This window comes from Aspergillus luchuensis, chromosome 1 (genome assembly GCF_016861625.1).
Source record: "Aspergillus luchuensis IFO 4308 DNA, chromosome 1, nearly complete sequence".
In the NCBI taxonomy this organism is placed as follows: Eukaryota; Fungi; Ascomycota; class Eurotiomycetes; order Eurotiales; family Aspergillaceae; genus Aspergillus; species Aspergillus luchuensis.
In genome coordinates, this window is record NC_054849.1 from 1,053,850 (window position 1) to 1,073,240 (window position 19,391).

General features: G+C 52.1%; 8 protein-coding genes across 8 annotated transcripts; 5 read left to right on the forward strand and 3 right to left on the reverse strand.

Annotated features, from left to right (window-relative positions):
- Nucleotides 1-37: 37 nt before the first annotated feature.
- MNS1B (glycoside hydrolase family 47 protein) lies at nt 38-1,486 on the forward strand (the record flags this gene model as incomplete). The annotated part of the gene is made up of 1 exon (XM_041686312.1): nt 38-1,486. The coding sequence occupies one exon, from the start codon at nt 38-40 to the stop codon at nt 1,484-1,486; it is 1,449 nt and encodes a 482-aa protein (XP_041537079.1).
- Nucleotides 1,487-2,917: 1,431 nt separating this feature from the next.
- AKAW2_10360A (superoxide dismutase) lies at nt 2,918-3,621 on the reverse strand (the record flags this gene model as incomplete). Its single annotated transcript, XM_041686324.1, has 2 exons — nt 2,918-3,031; nt 3,097-3,621. The coding sequence occupies 2 exons, from the start codon at nt 3,619-3,621 to the stop codon at nt 2,918-2,920; spliced, it is 639 nt and encodes a 212-aa protein (XP_041537080.1).
- Nucleotides 3,622-4,365: 744 nt separating this feature from the next.
- On the forward strand, nt 4,366-5,262 carry AKAW2_10361S (oxidoreductase, short-chain dehydrogenase/reductase family; the record flags this gene model as incomplete). The annotated part of the gene is made up of 2 exons (XM_041686335.1): nt 4,366-4,481; nt 4,536-5,262. 2 exons carry the CDS (start codon nt 4,366-4,368, stop codon nt 5,260-5,262), a joined length of 843 nt encoding a protein of 280 aa, XP_041537081.1.
- Nucleotides 5,263-5,863: 601 nt separating this feature from the next.
- On the forward strand, nt 5,864-6,085 carry AKAW2_10362S (uncharacterized protein; the record flags this gene model as incomplete). Its single annotated transcript, XM_041686346.1, has 1 exon — nt 5,864-6,085. The coding sequence occupies one exon, from the start codon at nt 5,864-5,866 to the stop codon at nt 6,083-6,085; it is 222 nt and encodes a 73-aa protein (XP_041537082.1).
- A 1,624-nt stretch (nt 6,086-7,709) lies between these two features.
- AKAW2_10363S (uncharacterized protein) lies at nt 7,710-8,099 on the forward strand (the record flags this gene model as incomplete). Its single annotated transcript, XM_041686357.1, has 1 exon — nt 7,710-8,099. One exon carries the CDS (start codon nt 7,710-7,712, stop codon nt 8,097-8,099), a length of 390 nt encoding a protein of 129 aa, XP_041537083.1.
- Nucleotides 8,100-10,797: 2,698 nt separating this feature from the next.
- Nucleotides 10,798-12,521, forward strand: AKAW2_10364S (putative general amidase; the record flags this gene model as incomplete). Its single annotated transcript, XM_041686368.1, has 2 exons — nt 10,798-11,091; nt 11,145-12,521. 2 exons carry the CDS (start codon nt 10,798-10,800, stop codon nt 12,519-12,521), a joined length of 1,671 nt encoding a protein of 556 aa, XP_041537084.1.
- A 364-nt stretch (nt 12,522-12,885) lies between these two features.
- AKAW2_10365A (putative pyridine nucleotide-disulfide oxidoreductase) lies at nt 12,886-14,586 on the reverse strand (the record flags this gene model as incomplete). The annotated part of the gene is made up of 1 exon (XM_041686379.1): nt 12,886-14,586. One exon carries the CDS (start codon nt 14,584-14,586, stop codon nt 12,886-12,888), a length of 1,701 nt encoding a protein of 566 aa, XP_041537085.1.
- Nucleotides 14,587-15,552: 966 nt separating this feature from the next.
- AKAW2_10366A (ankyrin repeat protein) lies at nt 15,553-18,849 on the reverse strand (the record flags this gene model as incomplete). The annotated part of the gene is made up of 1 exon (XM_041686390.1): nt 15,553-18,849. One exon carries the CDS (start codon nt 18,847-18,849, stop codon nt 15,553-15,555), a length of 3,297 nt encoding a protein of 1,098 aa, XP_041537086.1.
- Nucleotides 18,850-19,391: the final 542 nt, after the last annotated feature.

A 19,391-nucleotide genomic window follows, 5' to 3' on the forward strand; every position in this document is an offset into this window, starting at 1 on the left:
GGTCTGCTCACTCGGTTGTCACTCATTTCGCCAAACCATGCATCTCCCCTCGCTTTCCTTGTCCCTGACGGCCTTGGCCATCGCCAGTCCTTCTGCCGCTTATCCTCACTTTGGCTCCTCCCAGCCCGTCCTGCACAGTAATTCCGACACCACTCAATCGCGCGCAGATGCCATTAAGGCTGCCTTCTCGCACGCCTGGGATGGCTACCTCCAATACGCGTTTCCTCATGACGAGCTGCATCCCGTGTCGAATGGCTATGGCGACTCCCGGAATGGCTGGGGTGCCTCGGCCGTGGATGCACTCTCCACAGCAGTGATCATGCGCAATGCCACCATTGTCAATCAGATCCTGGACCACGTGGCCAAAATTGATTATTCTAAGACAAACACCACCGTGAGCCTCTTCGAGACCACCATCCGTTACCTGGGAGGCATGCTGTCCGGATATGATCTGCTGAAGGGGCCCGTGTCCGACCTGGTGCAAGACTCGTCGAAAATCGACGTGCTCTTGACCCAATCGAAGAACCTCGCCGATGTGCTTAAGTTCGCCTTCGACACGCCTTCGGGGGTTCCATACAACAACCTCAACATCACCTCAGGGGGGAATGATGGAGCCAAGACCAATGGTCTGGCTGTGACGGGTACACTGGCGCTGGAATGGACGCGCCTGTCGGATCTTACGGGTGACACCACGTATGCCGACCTGAGCCAGAAGGCCGAGTCGTACCTCCTCAACCCGCAGCCCAAGTCTGCGGAGCCGTTCCCCGGCTTGGTTGGAAGCAACATCAACATCAGCAATGGACAGTTCACGGATGCGCAGGTGAGCTGGAATGGTGGCGATGACTCCTACTACGAGTACCTGATCAAGATGTACGTGTACGACCCCAAGCGGTTCGGTCTCTACAAGGACCGCTGGGTGGCTGCGGCGCAATCGACGATGCAGCATCTCGCGTCGCACCCCTCGTCCCGCCCGGACCTGACCTTCCTGGCATCCTACAACAACGGAACTTTGGGATTGAGCTCGCAACACTTGACCTGCTTCGACGGAGGTAGCTTCTTGCTGGGAGGCACCGTACTGAACCGGACCGACTTCATTAATTTCGGCCTGGACCTGGTGAGCGGGTGTCATGATACGTACAACTCGACGTTGACGGGAATTGGTCCGGAGTCGTTCAGCTGGGATACCAGCGACATTCCCTCGAGCCAGCAGTCGCTCTACGAGAAAGCCGGATTCTACATTACTAGTGGCGCGTACATTCTGCGCCCGGAAGTGATTGAAAGCTTCTACTATGCCTGGAGAGTTACCGGGCAGGAAACAGTAAGCTTGAGTCCTCATTCTATTAGGTCAATAGTGACTAACAACATCTTAGTACCGGGATTGGATCTGGAGCGCATTCAGCGCCGTCAACGACTACTGCCGCACCAGCTCCGGATTTTCAGGTCTGACAGACGTGAACGCGGCCAACGGCGGCAGTCGATACGATAACCAGGAGAGTTTCCTGTTCGCCGAGGTGATGAAATACTCGTACATGGCGTTTGCGGAAGATGCGGCCTGGCAAGTGCAGCCCGGCAGCGGGAACCAATTTGTGTTTAACACTGAGGCACATCCAGTGCGGGTGAGTAGTACATAAATGGGTAGACATTGTTAGAGATGTGTATGGTATCAATAGAGACATGGCAATCAGCAGAATACTATCTGCCTTGTTCTAATAATACTCTAGACAAGAAACCCCCGCAAACTCGCTCATACTCTCTCCCATTCTTTATCCCATTCAGTAGATCCTCAATAGATGATAGGTGATCCACCGCCCCACCCCCATACAAAATAGTCGGTGGCGCCCCACATCCAAAGATGCGCACATTTGAGCAGCTTTGCTTTCAGTAGTACCTTGGGGGAACCATGTCCAATACATGCTATCTATGTGTTTACGTACCTTGGGGGCTAGACAATATAGACATAGAAGCTGTAGTCCCTATTTCTTTCTCTCCATAAACAGGACATCTTCCATCTATACTCTCCTCTCTTCTTACGCATACACCCACCAACTCCAAACTATACAGAACTCCTCCCCTAGTATAGTGTGAATAAACAAAACCCCAAGGAACATTTATCAGAAAAAAGACACTGAAGATGTGCGGCCCTTCTCGCCAAAGCTCTGGCTCTCTCATCGCTGTTATCTTCCCTTCATCATCATCATCATCATCAACAACAACCTCTCCTCCCTCTTCGCCTTCATCATCCTCCTCAAATGACTCCACATCACCAACAACAAACCCATCATACTATCTCTTCTTCAAAAACACCACACACCCAGCAGCGTCAGATACTCAAACAGGAAAAGAATCGAGAATAACAACAACAAAAGCCCTCTTCCGCATCCCAGACCCTCTCACTCGCAGATCATTCCAGGAAAGTGCGGCGGTGTATATGCGGATTGAGTATGCAATATCCTATTATATCCTATCTCTTTGCTCTATCTCTGTGTGTGAATAGTTTTACTGATCTCGTGTGGTGTATGTAGGAAATACGGTGATCTCACGGTGGAGAATAATACATCTCCCCCGTTACATTATTTCCGGTTACCGATGAGGAAGATGCATGGGGTGGAATTCGAGGTTACCTTGCCGGAGAGGTTGGAGTTGGGGATCTCTGAGAGGGGGATTGTGGGGAGGTGTGTGAGGGTTGGGGTTAGTGATGGGATCGGGACTGGGATTGGGGTTGTGGATATGGGGAGAGGGGTGGTGGGGTATGATTGATCTTTTTTCTGGATTTTTTTGTTCTCTGTGTGTGTGTTGTTGTGCGCTATATGGTTGTTGTAGAGATATGGAATTGAAGAGAAGGAATGAACCAATCAATCAATCATGTATGGCTGTTATAGACAGTCTGTTGATAGATACATAGATAGAAGGCTACTAACTACAACTTCAACGAACCCAATTCATCCGTACCATTCAGGTACCGATGCTCTGCTTCTTCCCAGTTAATCACCTTCCAGATGTTCTGCACATAGGAAGCCTTGTTGTTCAGGTACTACACCACACCACCATCACATTAGCATCACCCAACGCAAGTAAATGGGAAAAGGGGTCCCTCACCTGCAAATAATAAGCATGCTCCCACATATCAACCCCAAACACCGGAATCGGCCCCGTCACCGGATCTTGATCCTTCGTCGTAACAATCTCGAGGAATCCCTTCTTCCCCGAACTCACCAGCCAGCCCCACCCACTGCCCTGGATGCCCAGCAGAACTGCCTCAAAAGCATCCGTGAAGTTCTTGACTGATCCCCACTGCTTCTCAATAGCGTCTTTGAGAGTCGGGGCGGATTGCTCCAGCTTAGTGGCCGGGGAGTCGTAACGAGCCAAGTTCTTCCAGAACAGGGAGTGGTTGATGTGGCCGCCGCCGTTGAACTTGAGTTTCTGTTGGATGCTGATGAGCTGGGTGATGTCGTTGCTGTCGAGAGCGGAGGCTTGAGAGGCGAGGGCCGCGTTGAGGTTGTTCACATAGGTTTGGTGGTGCTTTTTGTGGTGGAGTTCCATGATTTGTTTCGAGATGATGGGTTCGAGGGCCTGTTGTTGATGAGATGGGGAAGAAGGGAGAGGAGGGGAAGGGGAAGGCATACATCGTAGTCGTAGGGGAGGTCTGGGAGGGTGTATTTGGAGGTCATTTTGTTAAGTTTGGTGAGCTATGCTATGTAGCTGTTGGATAGATTGAGATGATGGTGATGTTGATGAATGGAGAAAGGGGGAAGATAGATGAATCAAGAGAGAAGGATGAAAGAGGGGTAGTTCAATCATCACGACATTTTGAGGGCATTGTGATCCTACAAGGTACTCTTCTCCCACCAATCCGAGGAGTGGGGGATGTGTCCAGATGGGGACCTTGCTGCGCACGATTGAGCAAGTTTCGATCCCTGTCATTGGCTGTGAACAGAGAGAGTGGGATGCATTGAATGATATCACAGAGAAATTCTCCCTTTTTGGGCGATCTTCGCTGAGCACCTCATAATAGACAACTCTGAGAGATGTCCCTGAGGAAATGGACTGGAGGTCGGCTTTCACTTTCATCCATCTGAATAGAGTAGATGGAGGGTATCTGCACTGGCCAATCAGCATTCCCCCATCACCCATACTTGCTTCAATTCCAGACTAACCAGGAGCAGCTAGACAAGTAACCACAAGGAGTAAGGTGGTAAAATATGCGTAGTGGCCAACTGTCACATACCGTGCGGGGTTGAGATGTTACAGCCTCGGATGCTGGTCGGCAACCAAACAGTCGAGCTGATCAGAGTCAATACATAACTTCTGTAGCCTCGTCTCTCTCCGCCCCGTCATAACTCTGACATCCACCGTCATTCATCCATCATGTCTGCCTCTGAACAGGTCCAGCTGGACAACTTCCCCACCATCTTCTCCCTGGAGGGAAAGGTGGCCCTCGTCACTGGAGGCTCTCGCGGTCTAGGTCTGCACACTGCCAGTGGGTAAGACAGAAGCAATCGCCCCAGAACGAACCAGGATCTTACCAATTGATTTAGTCTCCTCCAATCGGGCTGTTCCAAGGTCTACATCACCTCGCGCAAGGCGTCTGCCTGCGCCGAAGCCGTTGCGGCCCTAAATGCGCTCCCCAACAAACCCCCGCACGCCACCGCCATCGCTGTCCCCGCCGACAACTCTAATATGGAGGAGCTAGACCGGCTCGTCGCCGAGGTCTCCAAGACCACCTCCCATCTCGACATCCTCTTCGCCAACGCCGGTGCAACATGGGGCGAGAAGTTTGATACCTACCCAGAGGACAAGTTTAGCAAGGTCATGGACCTGAATGTGAAGAGCGTCTTCTACACCATCCAGAAGTTCACTCCCCTGCTGACGGCACGGGCCACCAAAGATGACCCGTCGCGTGTTATCGTAACTGGCTCGACTGCAGGCATTACACCGGGCAGTCTAGGCCCCAGTGCAACTTTCAGTTACTCTGCCTCCAAGGCAGCTGTGTTGCATCTCGTCCGGAACCTGGCCGTCGATTTGGGGCCCCGACACATCCTGTGTAATGCTATCGCGCCAGGGTTCTTCCCGTCCAAGATGGCCAATGGGCTGATCAAGATCAAGGGAGGACTGGAGGATCTGGAACGGAGGTCACCAAACGGAAGGCTGGGCAGGAAGGAGGATATTGCGGGCTTGGTGGTCTTTCTGGCCAGTCGGGCAGCAAGCCACATGAATGGAGCTGTGATTCCCATCGATGGGGGGAATCATTTGGCGCGATTGTAAATGATGATTGGGCTGAATTATATGCGTCCGAGATGTAGCAATGGCCTGATCGTTGGACATGGATGGAAGAGTCTCCATCGCAAACGCGTGTCGCATCAAGCCACTGTTTGAACCTCTGCTTCTGTTGGGTGGCAAGGAATGCTACCCTGTGTTACCAGAGAAATGGAAGAAGCAGTCATCAGGAGACTGCTTTGAGTAGTAGCGTAGTTTTTCCTCACTGATTCTGCCTACATATGGGGAGCGTCCTCGCTTCCATCTATCACCCGACGGCATGCCTTTTCTTTCCTTATGGTAGCTCCTTATATATACGCTTGCAAGCGATAGTCTCTCTTTATACACCCACACCTTACTATTAGTATATACAACAGTCTTCTGAGCTTGCTTGTGAATTTTGCACCTCAGATTCATTGTCACCGTTGACATCGCCCCTCATCATATTTCAGCCGACATCAAGTGACTTGCTCGATAAACCTCGAGCCTTTCTGATTTCTCAACTTTCTATTTGGAGAGAGCGTCAAGTCGACCATCTCGGCGTGCAATCAAGTCTCGGACATGGACCTGAAGAAACCTGGGTATTCAGGCACGTGGCCTTTACCACATTATGGCACGCATGATTACCATCGAAACCAACTACCGAATTGGCGAACTCCGAGCCACCACCACCACCCTAGAAATGAAGCTCGCTTATAGTGCCTGCCCTGAGCTTCGGGTTGCAAGCTCTACGGTTTCCAGCGGCGGAGAACCACTCTGGGTTTCAAGAGCTGGAGGAACATCCATTCTTAGACTCCACAAGGTCGCCAACCTCGCGTACGAGCGCAGGTGATCATGCACAGTTCTTCTACAAGGCATCACTTCTTTTCACTGGACCGTACACCCGGGGTGCTGGTTCTCTTGAAAGATAAACGAAAGCAAGATGCGACGTGGCCTTCGTTTGGTATCTTTTTCGCTTCATTGTTCGACCTATCGAGACAAAGGGTCTCGTCGCCCAATCTTCAGCTTCGAAAATCCAAAGTACAGCATACCAGAATGCCGAAAATAATACGAGTACGCTTAGACTCAGAATAATTGCTATCAAGTCAGCAGAGCGCATCTTGAGTGATTAGCTCAGCCTGATGAGAGTATTCATCAATATGGCCTTTCGTTGCTAAGCGAGCTATACCCCGGAGAAAACCTATCTCCTCAAGAGCCTATTTTCAGGGTCATCAAAAAGCCGATGGACTTTGCAACGTTTCGGCGTCCGGTGATAGGCAAGATCAAGCCCAAAAGGTTATGGGCACACTAATGATCCAGTACGTGTCATGTTCCTACCTTGTCTCACCCGCCTTCAGATGTATCTTTACTGATGGTATTACCAAATGACCATCGTACTGTTGATTGTATATCGTCCCATTTGAGTACATTCCCAAGAGCCGCAACAAATTATTCGTCTCCGTACAGCGGAGGAGCAGTCGGAGTAAACTTCGGTGCCACACAAGAATCTTCAGATGGAACGGGAGACTTCTCATCGACCACAACTGTCGCCTCTATAGCTGCTGGACCAGAAATGGAGTAATGGAAGGATGCATCGCGGCATTTCAATTCAGAAAGCAGAAGTATGGTGCAGATGTAAGGCTGGAACATGATGCTGTGGGGGAATTTCACTGAGACCGCAGAGTCCGATAGCTTGCTTGGATGTATATGGAGATCTTGACCGGCACCGGGGGAGGACTGCTATTTACAGCACAACACAATGGTCCCCTCCGGAGTATCGTCTCCGCTTGATAATTCTGTCGGTGTCTCTGTGTGGGCGTTCTGACCCACTGGAAACTATCGCTCTGGAGCCACCTGCGACTGAAGACGAAGCTGAGAGTCTGCAGGCCCTTGCTGCGTGATCTCAACTCAGTTCCTGAAACGACACCAAACAGAACTGGAACGACTGTTGCCATTGGGGCTGCGATATTCTAAAAGGGCAATATAAGAAGAGGACATGCAGTTCGGATGTGGCGGAGGAGGATATAACGATAGGGAACTGGTTTCTTCAAAGATGATGATACAGGCAACCACTTTGCTTTCCCGCAGGCCTACTAATATGGGGGCAAAGTACCGTCGAATTTGTGTCTTTCATCTGCATTTGGCGTGGTAGTCTTATGGACCACGCAAGGATACTGGATTTGCCATGTATCGAACAGTCAGTCTACCGTCCCTGCCAGTGTGCTTTGTTGGGACTGACGGCCCATAGACACTCATATCCAACGATATGCCACATCTTTTACACGTTGCCGTCCCAACGGTTTTATAACGTCTTGCACATGTGAATGATAATGCTGGTAAGGGAAGGTTTATGTTGTATCACGGTTGGAAGTAAGGCCATGTATTTTCTTCTTCTCTTCCCTCCTCATGCCCGTTCTTATTACTTTAGCTTCCCCGCACTTTGGCAGCCATGCCTACGTATCCGACTGTTCTGAACCATGTGCAGCAGTCTGAAACCACAGCGGTTGCGAGTGGAGCAAGTAATTGTGCTCTTGCTGTTCTGGGTGGCGGTACGGAAATATGCTGGTTCAAGAAAAGAGTATTGGAAGACCGCAACGGTTGCCCAGTCGCACTCTAGTTGGATGAGAATGTGGCCGCCATATGTCTCCGAAAAATCAGACAGTTCCGCACTGCATGCAATCTTTGAGCTGCGGCGCTCCATCAATAGCCATGGCGTGGTATATCGGGCCAACGACTCTGGCGGGTTCCCCGGTGGTCACGATGTTGCCCTGGGATTTCAAAGTGGCACAGGCACTTTGAAACCCGATGCTCCCTATTGTTGGTGGCTTGAGATGTATGATGTGGTAGCGATATCGCCTTCGAGATGACCGTTACCAAGCTCTTGATTACTGTTGTTCCAATGCGCTGTTGAACCACTTTTCGTGGACTTGTTCGAGCTCTGTTAGTATGCGGTGGATTCGATGTGGACATTTCTTGGACCGGTATATGACTTCGAAGGATTGGCCGCTGGCACTTGGCAACATGCTTCTGGAAAAGCCAGAGGAGGCACTACCTGTGGTTTTTTAACATGGACGGTGTCACAACAGCCGAAGCTCCCAAAGACTTATCATTCCACCCAGATAATAGCTATTTTTGGACAAGCCAGGCGTCAGGAACTACTCGATGTAGGCCTTGATGCGACAGATGCGGGCGAATGCCCACAAGAAGTTCCTTGGGATTTGAGCTGTTCAAAGAGTGTGGAGCAAGCACCGTAAGAACAAAAAGCCACAACCAAATCATCCACGCTCGGCCTGTTGCTTAGTTGACAACAGACGACAACGAACTGAAGCAAAGCGGTCCAAATTGCAACCGTTAATCGACCAACAGCTGGTCCCTGAATCACAGACACCAGCTTTCTCCGGCCAACGTCCTGACGATCACCCAGCATTCTTTTTGCTGGCCTGATTGGATCACAGGAATGGGAAGGACAAATCATGATGCAGGGCCAGGGAAAATGCTACTCTGGAACCTCTGATGCCCGCCTCGATTTTGTGTAGGTGTCTCGATATGTACTTCTCATGGCTGTACTAACTGTTCTAGTAATCAATTCAACCACGCCGACACTACCTTACTGAAGTTATAAACATCCACCGTGTCTACAGTGGCTCATACGACATTTTAATGAGTCCCCAGTTAAAGACAGCCACCAAAACAACTCCCCTTGGTCACCCTCTTGCCCAGCTGTGGCAGTCCTCAACCCTGTCGGAGATAGCCGTATTCACTACCCTCTTCGTGGCATGGAAGCTGGAGCGACCAATCTCCGTCGTTCCTCGTGATGACACAGACGGCTAAACAACATGTCGACACCGAAGGAATGTAGCTGTTGAGGGCAGCAGGGCAGATTTCGGTTCGAGCAAGACTTGAAAGATGCGCACAAATCCTCGCGTTGCATGACAAACGTTGGGCTACGAATGCCGGAGCCCAACTTCATGTTCACACCTGAATGCGGATTGGTGACAATCCTCTCGGAAGCGGCTAGGAGGTTATAGCTTTATTGATGATCCTATCTCTATGTAAGGTAGATCATAATGCGAGAGTCTATTGTGATTCGACGGGCTATGTTGTGAGCAGTCGCATGCCAGTTCCACCGAAGAACCAATTTAGGTTTCTTCCTTTGGCAAGTGTTTCCGCCCGACCTACTGCTTCAAGGAGGTCCAGCTGCTTCATACGGTTTGGGCCGAACAAGAAGTTTCCTTGTATAAGAATGGAAAGCTAGAAGAGATAGCCCATTACGACCAGGCGTCATGGGTCCATGGCGGCCAATTTGACCCTGAGCATCCGCTTTCTGATGTTGACCAGCTCGAAGAACCTGCTGAGACAGATCAACTGTGCGGAAAGAGCATTAAGACCCTGACCATGTTCTGCTCGCAGCTGGCAGGGACATAGAAAAGGTGCTGGAGTTTCATGGCTTGGGTCTATATATATGAGATTAATTCTCATACTCCCCTTCAGCCAAGGTGTCCGAAAGTGATAACCCAGCTCAAGATGATCTTGAGCCAAGCCAAAGGTCGTGGTCCCGAATCAGTGGAAAAATCATCTCACTTCAGTAGGACAAACCTCGATTGTTGCGATAGACTGTCGGTATCGAGATCGCTACCTACCTGTATGTAGGTATTACAAAGCTCCGGGAAGCTGTTTCAGTTTAATATCAACACTCCATCAGCCTTTTCCGACTCAACATAATCTGCTGGGTCTTCTGCTCGTTCGCAAGCTGCGTAACGGATAGAGCTGGCAACACATCTATGGTAAGTCTTCTTTTGCTTACGAGGATAGAAGGAAAGACTGGCTTACCCATGGTAGGATACGCATTTGACGATAAGATTCCACTTCGCTCAAAACAGCGCGTGTTTCCGAAGGCCACGAAGGAATTATCGATGAGCGGCTGCTATTCGGCTATCAGGCTAACCCTCATTAACGCCTCGATACTTGGACCAAATTCGCCATGACACCCGAAAATGACGACGTCCAGTGGTGGAGGAAGGGAGAATGGTTTCCGCTACGGCAACACTGATTGCTTGGACAACTATAACGACAGCAGTGACAACACTACTGCGTTTCTTTGCTGCTGGTGGGGTGGGTCAGTAGGGGGATATCAAACTTCTGGCCATGGTCAGAAGTTATGCCTGACGGAGAGGTGGTGGGACGAATGATTGTATTCGGTAATGTGAGGTGCTTCCTTACGCCTCTGTTATCGCTGCCCTATCTATCCTACATGTACTCTTAGCTGCACACTCGCAACACCAGGCTGCCCCTCTACATCAATTGTACAACATTTTATCAGCCAGTCACCATTTCAAATAGTTTGTAATCAATTCCTATACATTCTTCCATAGCTATGGTATATTAAGCTTACCGATTATCCGTGTCGGTCCCTGGCGTAATGGCCTCCCCTCACGTGGAGTCGGGCCTCGGCTGCGTTGCTTCTCCGCATTCCCCAAGTATCAATCAACAACACCATTCCCTCTTTCTCTCCTTCTCGTTTCAACCTCAAGTCCCAAGTAATACCCACCAAAGCCAAGGAGCAACATGTCTGACTATCAGTCCATTGCAGCTCGCAAGCAGCAGCATTTGGAATCCCTCATTCCCCCGGAATGGCGTCTCGCCGCTTCACAAATCCCCGCGGGGATGCTCTCCGTCGCCAACTCCGTCACCAACCCTTCCTACAGCGAGAGCATCAATGTCGTTGACATCCCGCGAACTTGCGGACTACTCACTCCTCATGAGCTGCACATCACCGAAGACTACGACATCCGATCCCTCCTGACAGAACTCCATTCCAAACGCCTCACCGCGGAAGAAGTCACCCGCGCGTTCTGCAAGGTATACCCAACTCCATATAAGAACAACACATCACTAACCTCACCTCATCCCAGCGCGCCGCCATCGCCCAACAACTCTCTCGCTGCCTCTCCGAACCTCTCTTCACCCAAGCCCTCGCCCGCGCCCGCACCCTCGACACCCACCTCCGCACCACCAACACCCCCATCGGCCCACTCCACGGCCTCCCCATCTCCGTCAAAGACACCTTCCACATCACCGGCGTCGACGCAACCAACGGTCTCGCCGCCCTCGCCTTCCACCCCTCCACCAAAGACGCCGACCTCGTCACCCTCCTCCAATCCCTCGGCGCCATCATCATCACCAAGACCAACGTCCCCCAAACCGTCTCCACCCTTGACACCGCAAACCACCTCTTCGGCCGCACCCTGAACCCCCTCAACCGCCGCCTAACCGTCGGCGGCAGCACCGGCGGCGAAGCCGCCCTCCTAGCCCTCCGCGGCACCACCCTCAGCTTCGGCACCGACATCGGCGGCAGCGTACGCATCCCACCCATGTGCGTGGGCAAATATGGCTTCAAGCCCAGTCACGGCCGACTCCCATACGGCGGCCAGCAAGAGGCGGGTCATCTGCCAGCGAAGAACCGCATCGCATTGCAGCCTGTGGCTGGAGTGATGGGCCACTCCGTCGAAGACATAGGGTTAGCATTGGCGGAGATCGTGCCCAGGGCAGAACTGTTCGGAGAGGACTGTATACCGGGGAACTGGGGTCCTTCATCATCATTATCCCTATCGCCAGCCAAGCAGAAACAGAAACTAACCATCGGCATCCTCCGCACCGACGGCCTCGTCGAACCCCTTCCTCCCGTCCGCAACATCGTCAACGAAGTCGCTACCATCCTGCACCATCATGACATCGACCTCATCGACCTCCCCACCCCACCCGCCCTCCGCAAATGCCAAACCATCGCCAACAAACTCATGGGCATCGACGGCGGTAACCTCATGCACGACCTCCTCGAACAGACCAACGAGCCCCTGATCCCCTGGCTCCAGGGCCGCTCGAAGCGCCGCAACCCCCTCACCGTACCGGAACTATGTGAGCTGCAGCATCAACGCGCACAGGTCCAGCGTGAGATGATGACCATGTGGACGTATCCCTGCCCCACTGCAGAAAACCAAGGAAACGAGAGGACAAAGAGGAGAATAGACGCAATCATCCACCCCGTCGCACCGCACCCCGTCCCTGAACACGACAAGTATAATGCAGTCGGGTATACCTCGTCCTGGGTACTGCTGGATTACCCGGCGGGTGTGGTGCCGGTGCGGAAGGTGAAGATGGAGGATTTGGAGGTGGGGAGGGAGATGAAGGATCCGGTGAGGGGGAGCTGGGATGCGAAGAATAGGGAGTTGTGTATGTTGTCCCCCATACCTTTCTCATTTTTCTTGTTTATTGAGATGATGTTTGCTTGAGTGTTGTGATGTGCTGACCAGTGGATGATGATGTACAGGGGACGAGAAACTCGTCGATAGACGCATATATCTTGATTCGCCGCTTAGCGTGCAGGTCATTACCCCCAGATTGCATGATTATGAGCTGGTCGTGGCGATGGGGGTGGTTGATCGGGCTGTCAAGGAGTATTATTCCAAGAGTCAGGATACAGCGAAGCTATAGATAGATAGATATGATGAAGCATCTCCTAGATGTATATTTGTATATACATACATACATACATACTACCAACCCTACACCCCACCCACCTCTTTTTAAAGAAGATAAAAGAAAGAAGAAAAAAAGACCCGAACAAAAGAGGGGAAGGGAAAAAGGAGGTCAAGATTAATACCTCGAAACATCCCTCCCAAAAATCTGATTCAGCAACCACCTAAACCCAACCCTCAATTTATTCCTCCAACTAATACTCATGGTCAAATAGGCCGAATTCCACACCACCCAAGCCATCCGTCCCGTCAACCCCTCGGGTAAATACCTCCCGCCATCCTCTTTATTGTCATGCGGGATCTGCATCAACGCCTTCGCATCCCCGATATACGCCAACGTCCCCATGTTTCGGAACGAGAAGGGCGGCGCCGTCGCAAAGTCATCTTTGTTCAGCCGCGTCGCGAGCCACTTTGCTTCTTGGAAAGTCGCTTGCGCGGTTGCTGGGGGTGCGCCGGTCTCGGGCATGGCGTTGTCGCCGAGGGCGTAGACATCTTGGAGGATTGCTGTTTGGGGAGGGTTACTTTCGTCATCATCGGAGGAGGAGGATTCGAGTTGCACGCGGAGGTGGCCGTCGACCAGGAGGGCGCCGACTTTAGGGGCTTTTTTGACGTGCCAGGTTGTATTGGTGGTGGTTTTTTGGGTGCCAGATGTATCATTGGAGGTAGGGGATTTCAAGAGGGCAGAGTTGGAGGGATACTTGTCGACGGTTGTTAGGGCGTCACGGACGAATTTGTTCATGGCGTTCCCTGTAGCCCAGACGCACATGCCGACGCCGACTTCGCCTTCTTCCGCTGTGGTTAGGGTGAGGCAGCGCTTAGGGTCCATTTCGTAGGGTGGTTCAGCGCCGGGCTCGCCCCATCGGAGGCTCTGGACGTGATGGGAGGGTTTGATCTCAATGCCTTCCTTTTGCATGGTGTCCATGGCGTATTGGGAGAGTTTCTCGTCAAACATGGAGAGGACTTTGGGGGCGATGTCGTAGAGAGTGATTCTGGGAATGCCTTTGAGGGCTGGGTAGAGGGCGACGAGGTCCTTTACGATGAAGTCGCGTAAGGAGGCGGCGAGTTCCGTGCCTGTTGGGCCGGCGCCGACTATGGCGAAGTGGAGGAGGTGAGAGCGGAGCTCTGGGGAGGTGGTGGGCAAAACGGCGAGTTCGAAGCATTCTCGCACTCGACGGCGGACTTTGCGCGCGTCTCCGATGTCTTTGAAGAAGAGGGCGTTTTTGCGCACGCCGGGGGTTTTGAAGGTCTTGGAGACGGTACCGACGGAGATGACGAGTTTGTCGTAGGGGATGGTGAATGTTTCGCCGGTTTCCCAGGTGCGTTTGCGACTGGCGGATTGGGTGGCATTGAGTTGGAATTCCTCGTCTTCGCTGGTCCGTGGTGTCTCAGTCACGCCGCTTTTCACGACGGTGGCTTCGCAGGTGATGGTTTTGTCGGCGAAGTTGACGGATCGCGCGGCAGCTTGGATGAAGTCGACTTTTGAATGAGGGTCGCGGATTGGTTCCACGATGTGGGAGAAGTCTAGGGAGCCGCCGGCGGCATCGGTGAGGAGAGGAGTGAAGACGAAGTATGACCGAGGGGAGATGATGATGGGGTTGTATTTCTGCGGAGAGAGCTTGCGAGAGAGGTTGTAGCCGCCCCAACCGGAGCCGAGAATGACAACGCGTTCTTTGTCGTGCTCTTCGCGGAATGCAGTTGAGTGACTGATCTGTGTTGCGAGAGGTCTGCTGATGGTTATGGGCTTTATGGTTGAGCGGGAGACGGAGGTGAGGAGGGAGGATGGACGCTTGCAAGCGACGGAGTAGCCCGGTAGCCTCATTGTGCCATTGAGCGGCAGGAATCAGTCACTCTGTATAGCTTGAGACCTTCTCTGCTGAAACTCGAGCTGGGAGCAGCAGATGAAGCGTAGATATGCGATACGAAGCTCATTGTCGGGTCAGAGCTGGTGCTGAGCACATGATGATATCATTCCCGGCCAGGATGGATGGGCCGGAACGGCGCGTCACGAATATCCCCTTTGTTGGGAATACTATCCTCTTTCCGAGACATATCTTCATCTCCTCAGCTCAAATCCCTTCCATTGCAGACATGTACACATGGTGGTCGATCTGATCCACATGTGAGTCACGGTTGGTGCGCCCGGTTCCATCCGATGGCACATGGAAGACTTCGTCCGGAATGATAGAATCCATTGTTGACCGATCTGGAGCATCGGCTCGGCATCTGCTTCTCCCGTTCTAACGATAGGGATCTTCAACCTTATTTGGATTCTCGGTCTGGCCCCTAAACGGATTCGCAACCGGGATCGCCCGAGAAAAGTGGATGTCGTCCACTTTGGCTAGTTAGGCACATGCGATGTCGGCGGATTAGAATGGAATTCCGGAAAGGCATGTGTACGTACATGTGAGTTGGATTAGCTGGGAGAGGTTGATGGTGGGTGACGAGTGGCGAAAGATGAGAACGAGAGAAGAAATGGGAGAAGCTGGAGGGAAGATGGAAGTGGGAAGCGAGAATACAAAAGGAGTCATGTGATGGACGCGCACTGAATGGAAGAACACTTGAGAGAATGTGTTATCACCAGCAGGGCTCAGGGAAGCAACAACTGGACTCATGGGAACTAATATACTCCTATGAAGAAATGGATGCTGTCATGCCATCCAAAGATGTCCAAGCAATTACGTCAATCCGCCGAGTGGCATGATCTGATCAACATCCTATAGCTTTTATCTACCTACGAAAGTCATAAACTCATCATTCGTGTCGGTCATTGGTACCATCAATTCAATCATCCACGGGACAGCATAGTCCGAGTAGTCCCTCGCGTCGACACAGGAAGCAAGCTTCCCGCAAAGTCCGTGTCCATTTCAACACTCTTCCGAGACCGACGAGCACTGAGAATCTTCTCGATCTCAAACGCCGTCGGTCTAGTATTGTCCTGCATACCAGCAGGAGATGCAGCAGCTCGTTTCTGCGACATCCATCGGCGCATTCGCCGTGTGCCTTCCTGACAGACGTCTCCAATGTCATCGACAGACAGTGCAACCAAGATCAGGGGAATAGAGATGGCAAAGCCAATGCCAAACGTGTACTTGGCCACATACGGCAAATGCAGCTCGTTTGCCCCTTCGAACTCGGCCATGTTGATCGCGAAGACAGACGTGATAAAAGACAGTGGGAGGAAAATGATCGTGACAATTGTGAAAACCATCATGATCTTTCCCTGGCGCGTCGTTCCGGCCGCTTGATCGCGGGCGAACCGTGCCTCGAACGCGTTGGCATGTTTTTGCTTGAGATCCAGCAGGTCTGTAATGGAAGAATAGATTCGTTCGGCTTGTTTGTCCATCCGGTCAATATCCTTCAGGTGCATGTCGATCGTGCGCTGCTGTTCCTTGAACCGCTTCTTGACCTCATGCTGTGACCGCTGCTGTCCGTAGTAAATCTCACAGATAGCCTCCTGAAAGTCCAGAAGGACATTTTGCTGGTGTTGCAGGACCGTTCGGATCATGTTGAGTTCGTCGCGAATATCCTTGGCCTCCGAAAGGAGCTCGGTCTCTTGGCCGATGTCAAGCAAGTTGTCCACAAAGAGGGGCTGCGCATCCTCTTCCTCCTCTTCTTTCAGAAATCGCTCAAAGCTTTTCTCGGCTGGCTCACCCTTGGTGAGCGGATCCCTGGCAAAGCGACTTAGCTTGCGATGGTTCTTTAGCCAATCCGATGCCTGCGCTGATGCTCGGTTGAACCGATTGAAAAGCACGGTCTCCCGGTCCGTGGCCACACCGATCGAGGCCTCGAACATGTCTAGGAATTGATACTCCTCATCCCCCATGCGGTGACGGTCGAACACGCCAGAGCAGCGGGTGGTGATAATGATAGCCAGGTCGTAAACGGACCGTACGGGTTCCCGAGTCTTGGAATTGATGTCTTCAATGATACCATCGAGAACATTGAGAGGGTCATTCTTAGGCTGATCCCACCGCTGAGGGAAACTGGTCACAATCAAGTTCGTTCCTACAATCCACATCCACAGCTGGTCGACCATGAAGATTTTGGGCTCGGCCCAGGAGCGCTCGCTACCTTGCCCCTTCGTCTGATAGCGATACACAACCTGATCCTGGTCCCGAGTCTGCGTGTCGATGTTGGGGTAGAAGAATTGATCTAACGTGCGTCGTATATGCAGCGAAGAGGTGGATGACGCTAAGTGCGCGCTGATAAGAAGCTCATCTCTTGTAGGAGTTCGTGTTAGACCCGGGTGAGCAAAGTTGCGCGTCTCAGCTCGTTTAATCGCTTCCTGCATCTTCTTCCTTCGCTCATCTGTTTCAAAGTGCAGATAAGGCATGAACATGCACACATTGCAGGTTGTGTGGGCTTGCTCCTTGCACAGTGAGAGCACTGGCCGGTGCCTCTCATGGGCGACAACGGATTGGTTCCTGGATTCTGGCTTTTTAAATCCTCCGCTCTTGCTGTGCTTCGTAGTGTTCTTTCCCTTCTTCCCAGAGGGACCATTATCGTTCTGCAGATTGGTATCTGACCGGTCACCTTTGCCGCCTAGTTTCCGGCCCCTCGGGCTGCCTCCCTCCCCTGGGGACTTCGGTGCTTCAAGAGATTGTCCATTTACCAAGATCCGGGGAGACACCATTTCCTTCTCTTCCGAGCTATCTTCCTCTCGGAGTCGTGCTGCGCGAGGTGTACTCTGGCACAATGGTCGCATAAAGTGAGAATGGATTTTTTGTCCGCGGTGTTGATATCGAAACGACCTTTCAAGCCCCTTAAAGCTCTCCACATCGTGAGCTCCCTCCTCAATGAATGATTTCGTGAGCAAAGCTTCGACCCAGGTAAGATTATTAGCTGGCAGATGGATCCAGCGAAAGTCGGTCGCTCGACTGTCGGCTGGCAACGTGGTAAAGGCTTGTTTGCGCGGATTTCCTGGATCACGCCCATAGAGCAGATTGTAAACGGACGTCTTCTTCACCCGGTTCTCGTTGTGGAAATTTCCAAAATCCACAACAGTAGCCTCGAAGCCTTCGCACGCCCCCTTTGCTTCCGGCGTAAGCGCATCGACATTGTTAAAGGGCGCCAGGAGCGACACAATATCCCGACGCTTGAATTGGGCTGCTCGCAGGAAGGGTGTACTGCCAAAATTGTCTCGGATTCTCGTTTTGAGGTCTTTGTATTCCATCAAACATTCAACAATTTCCCGATGGCCTGCCTGCGCCGCCAGATGCAATGGAGTGATTCCAGTCAACAATTGGCTGTTGATCTGGGCGCCTTCCCGCAACAATATGCGCACGATCAATTCAGCTCCTTTGTCACAGGCATTGTGAAGAGGCGTCCAGCCTCCATCACTCCTCGCATTGATATCTGCTTTATGCCGGAGTAAGAGTTGAACAATATCATCGCGACCATGGGAGACAGCAATGTGGAGGGAAGTCTTGTTTCTGAAATCTACTGCGTTCACATCTGCGATTGGCCCTTCGGGTCGGGCAAGAAGCATCTCTGCGAAGCGTAATTTCCCCGTCGCGCAGGCCCAATGTAATGGAGTGCGACCCAAATCATCTTGACCTTGAACTCCGTCTAGCTTGCAGCTTGTGCGCAGCAAAAGCTCGATGACATCCTCGCCCCAATCGCATTGCTTATCGGCGGCCAGATTGTGCAAGACATTTCTCTTCTTCTGGTCCTTCGCATTGACGTCTGCACCACGCGATATGAGAAGGTGGAGCACATGCCAGTGATTTTTCCATGCCGCCGTCATCAATGCAGTCCGGCCTTTCTTATCCGTTATCTCCGGCGACGCGCCATAATCCAGTAGGAGCTGCACGATGCGAACGTGATTGCGCTCGACAGCGCGTAGGAGCGGTGAAGGACGGTTATTTGCGACATCGGTCTTTGCGCCGAGAGAAAGGAGGAATTGAGTCGCTGCGATCGATCCCCGCTCACAGCTGCGCATGAGTCCGATCCGCAGGAAGTTGTCGCTGAGCTGGCCATTGTCGCGGGCCAATTCCACGACGTGTTGCAGAGCCTCGACCTGGTCGCTCTCAGCTGCTCGCAGCAGTCGCGGTTCCAGACGATCGTGCCCGTCGCTCGCCATACTAGACCGTGATCTAGACATTGTATAAGGCTGGCAGGAGAAAACCCTGGGGGCTCCTGCGATTCACTATCCCATAGCTCTGGGCGAAATCAAGAAGAAGTAGAGGTGGAGGCGTGGTCAAAAAGTTTTGCAGGGTAGAAAGTGTCAGCCGCTAGTGGTAGAACTGGCTGACGGCGATACATTTCACTGGCCAGAGCCGCACGCGATACGAGCGATCATCGAGACCGTCTAGAGAAGGATGGGCCTGGATGTCTCCACCGCGGGATGTGTCTAACTTTTGGTGTAGCGTCGCTAGCTCTTGGGGTGGCAGGGGTCCTTCATTGACAGTCCTTCACTAGCGATAGCGCTGTTCCTGCGTGGCCAGACTCCTGACAGGCGTCTGGATGCATGCGGTGGTCTTGGACCATACTCGTTCATGAACCCTAAGAAAAGTATCCCGTAATGATTATTTGCAGCATTCGGCGAGTTTCTCGGCTCACCTCAGACTTTCTTATTCCCCGCCGACAGGGAACTGAAATTGAGGCCGAAGTTGAAGATGAAGA